The 4282-nt window shown below is 40.1% G+C and overlaps 1 protein-coding gene across 1 annotated transcript in view; it reads right to left on the bottom strand.

Annotated features, from left to right (window-relative positions):
• The window catches only part of LOC107595435 (transcriptional enhancer factor TEF-5-like), a 42936-nt gene that overhangs the window by 23739 nt on the left and 14915 nt on the right, over positions 1-4282 (bottom strand). The window contains exon 2 of the mRNA XM_016285839.1: positions 2887-3127. Within this exon, the coding sequence (XP_016141325.1) occupies positions 2887-3127 (241 nt within the window). The remainder of the gene's footprint in view (positions 1-2886; positions 3128-4282) is intronic.

Here is a 4282-nt window from a genome sequence, read left to right on the forward strand (position 1 = left end):
TCATCACTGTGTCTGTCACACGACTCTGTTCCCCTTTCGGACTTGAACTGATGGTAAAACTAACAACATTATTAACTGTCTTGATATTTACTTTGAAAGCTGAAGCGATTATGGTAAGGCACGTTACATTTCCGACGCGTGCTTGTGGTGTTCGGCCAATCACAATGCACTGGGTCAGCTGGCCAATCAGAGCAGACTGCGCTTGTCAAAGGAGGGGGCTATGTTGAAAATGACGTGTTTGAGAGAGGCGGGGCATAGAGGACCTACAATAATGTACAGTATTTGAAAAATAATGTGTTTTTTGAACATTAAAGCATGTCAACATATTCTGTTACACCAAATACACAAAATAATGATCTTTAAAATAGCACCTTTAACCGTTCTAGGCCTATAAAGTGGCAAAAATAACTATGTTCAATACTCCTGTGTTCTATGAGCACAGTCTTCTCTGACAGCATGCACATATAGTGAAATTTCTCTTTCGCTGCTGATTGCACTTCAGCAGCTTAAAATCACTTGTTTTTACACCGCAATGCTTAAAAACAGGCACAAATTATGCATTTTCGTGACCACATAGCACATTAATGTCACGTGAGTGTGTAACCGCGATAGAGAGGATAGTCCAAAATCTCTACCGGTTGACAAATTTCTACAGGTTAATCGTGTTTACCGGTATATCGCCAAACCCTAATTGCAACCCTAAATGAGACCACAAAGTTTAAATTCAACATAACAAATACAGAGTTCAATGGGCAGCATAGTGACTTCAGGGTAGAGGTCTGCATTCCCGCGGCTCTCCCACGGGACCCGACCAGATTTTTTGAGCCGCAGGATTAAATTCTCGAAGATAACGTGGCAGCGGTCGGTGTAACTCTGGTGTAATTTGAACGGTAGCGGGCAGTCTAACAATATCCCGTTCCCGACGTCCATTCAGAACAGTATATCTGCGCTTTATTTTTATTGACCACCAGTACAGCCTGCACTCACGCATGCTTTCTGTGTCACGTGTTTTATTTGTGTGGTCTGTGTACATAATGTACATAATGATGCTCAGAGCAGGCTGTGCCGGTGGTAAATATACGGCCCTCAGACAGATCAGGCAGGTTGTTGATGAGGGACAGAGCAGAATAAGGATGGAGCAAAGTGTGGATGCGCTGTCCTTGAAGGACATTCAGCTCGATTTTGTTTATATTTTGCTTCGCCTATAATTTGAAACAACAGGTGTCATATTTATTTATTTTTCTCTGCGACACTTTTCCTACTGTGTTAACAGAAAAATGTCAAACGAATTTAGCATTTTGATAAGACAAATAAAAATAGCTAATAGGCTATTTTTGTACAACCTACATTAAAAAAAAAAATTCTCTCTGCGACACTTTTTCCTATTGTGTTGTAAATGTTAAACGAATTGTATTCTGACAAGACGAATAAAAACAAGAAATACAATTTTTGTACATTTTTATTTTCTCTTGACACTTTTTTTCCTACTGTGTTGCATAAAATATTAAACAAATTTTGTGTCTTGAGATAATTCATATAAATTCAAGTCAAAGTCAATAAATTCAAGACTCTTGGCAAGACGAATAAAATAACACAATTTTGTGCACACTACACTTTTATTTGTTAGCCTATCTCTCTTTCTTTCAGTAGCGGAAATTTAAATGTGAGATTCTGGAAACGAGATCTAAATTTAGCGGGAACGGTCGGGTCGGGAAGAAAATTATTCTAAGTGGACAGCGGGTGAACAAAGAGTGAATATATAGCGGGAGCGGGTGGATGCGGAATATAACCTTACGGGAGCGGGTGGGAATGGGACTAAAAAAATAGTCCCGCGCAGACCTCTACTTCAGGGCTCGACAATAAGGACTGCCCGATGGCCCGGGGCCAGTGTGAAAAACGATCGGGCCACTGCAGTGTAGTCACAAAAGTTTATCATATGCATGTGTTTTCAAGCCTTGTTAATTAAAAAATGCAAGCGATTTAAAAGCATTCGGGCGTGAAAGACTGGCTGTTTTCAGAAAAGTTTACATGCCGTTTTCTTTTTCATCTTGCCTCCATATAATGCATTTAAATTAGAGTTAATACACGCAGCGCTGCTGTGTTTACAGTAGTAGCTAAGGAAACGCTGTATTACTGTTACATAAGCACCACCTGCTGTCAGAGAAAGAAATTGCATCTCATTCAGCCCGTCTGCGTTTCTGTTTCATGCAGATGTTTATTGTAGCAAAATTTCACAAAGCTAAAGTCAGGCCATTCTGTTTTTGCTTCAGGTTTTGAAATTATACAGTCTAACATAAATCAAACATTGCACTTTTTTGGGATCAATTCATGATTAAAACGCAGTGGTAGCCTCTAATTTCAAATTATTGAAAAATCAAGGTGCAACACAGAGTGAAGAATATGAAAATGTTATTTTATGTGATTTTTCTGTTTCTGTACCTGAACATCTACAAACATACAAACCTAAAGCATCATTTTATTTCTATCTTTGTGCTATATTTTTAATTGTGCTTTTACTTGTAATTTGTTCATTTGTTCTTATTTACTGGCTGTTCACTTGTCTTTAATAATGTTTGAACTTTATATTTATTTTTGGCTAGTGGTTTTTGCTGTGGTATCGAAATTTAAATTTAACACAGAGAATTGTAAAATTTAATTGGTATCTAAAATATTGGTGACATATAAGCTTATTTATTAGAATACAAGATAACGTAGATCAAAAACAATGATAGCAGCAACTATTTTATTTTTTGTGGCAGGGCTCGACCGGGCCAGTAGAAAAAAATCCTTAACGTTAAGCCCTGGACTTGTCGAATGTTGATGTAAAAGGATTATGTGCATCACAAATTCCCCTTCGGCACACGAATGCATTGCAAGCTCACTTACCGTACATCTTCCCCTCGTCCGACAGGATGATCTTGCGCCGTCCGCAGGGCGGATATATAGCCAGTGCCTCCTGAAAGCTCTGCTCGATGTCGGGGCTCCACACACCCTCGGCGTCTCCATCCAGGGCCTTGTCCAGCTCATCACCCCCATCCTCCAGCCCCTGCTCCGGGCTGCCGTTGGCACTCCACTTGTTGGACGCAATGGTGCCGGCTCCTACCGGGCCCTGGCACGAGCCCCCACGCTACACAAGTACTGCGAGAAAGAAACAAGGAAAGAGAGGCAGAGAGAAAGAGAATGTTACTTTATTGTGGACATAAAGATTAAGCTAATATATCCTCTTTCAAAACCACTCCCTTTAGTCGTGTGCACCCACAGTTTTGGGCACTGGCTGATGAAGACAGCAGCAACTGTGACTCTTATTACTATTTCCTCTTTTCAAACACTTCCAAAATGACAAATGAATTTTAGAGAATATATAAAGCTCCATTTAAAAGGATTAGATAATTAGGACTAGCCTGCAAAAATGCTTGTGGTCGGGAGCACGCGGTCCAATGTGGCCGTCTAAATGTCTGAAAATGGTTAAGGGATCTTAAGCGTTTTTCAGGCTGCCTCTTTTTCGCATGGTATTGTTCATGAGGATCGGGTCCCAGGAGTCACTGGTGTGCCCACATATTTCATTCTTTTATTTCACTTTCTGCTGATGTTGACGAAAAAACGCAGCTTGGGTAAATACGGCCGACTCCGATTGAGACCTTCCTTTGGGGATATTCAAACGCTCTGGTTACACGCACACTGAAAGAATAAGCTTGACTTGGCAGCCCAAAGACACAGAATGAGCAAAACAACGGACGGGAAAGCATTGGAATATGTGAGCGGCCTAATTACTTTTCGACATTGCAGGCCTCAGACCTCAGCGCAATCTAACGCTGCGGGGAGGACAATTAGCGATGCACTTCCAAATTGCATTTGCCTCTCAGGTGACACGCAACACCGTTCATCCCATGTAATCAGGATGGTCACAGCCACTGGATGTTCCCAAGAGAAGTTACAAAATTTCTAATCCTGCAGTAGAACCAACATTTGAAACAATTACACATTAGTTTCTCAAATATAAACTTAATATCCTGTACAGACTTTTTATCCAGTCACACATTGCAAACATTTAACCTCAAGCCTGAGCTACACTGCATTAGGCCTATAATACAAAACAGTCAAAATTGAGTTATAAAAGACTATGATCGAGAATTAAAGCAAAATAAGTGTAGAAAACTTAGTGCCACTATGCTAGGGTGCTATATGTGATTCACAGTGATTTCAGTAGCGCATACTTATGGAATTAACATTCATTTTGTATTGTATCTGTGTGTGTGTATGTGTGTGTGTATATATATATATA

Source organism: Sinocyclocheilus grahami, unplaced genomic scaffold (genome assembly GCF_001515645.1).
Source record: "Sinocyclocheilus grahami isolate Dianchi unplaced genomic scaffold, SAMN03320097.WGS_v1.1 scaffold202.1, whole genome shotgun sequence".
Classification (NCBI taxonomy): Eukaryota; Metazoa; Chordata; class Actinopteri; order Cypriniformes; family Cyprinidae; genus Sinocyclocheilus; species Sinocyclocheilus grahami.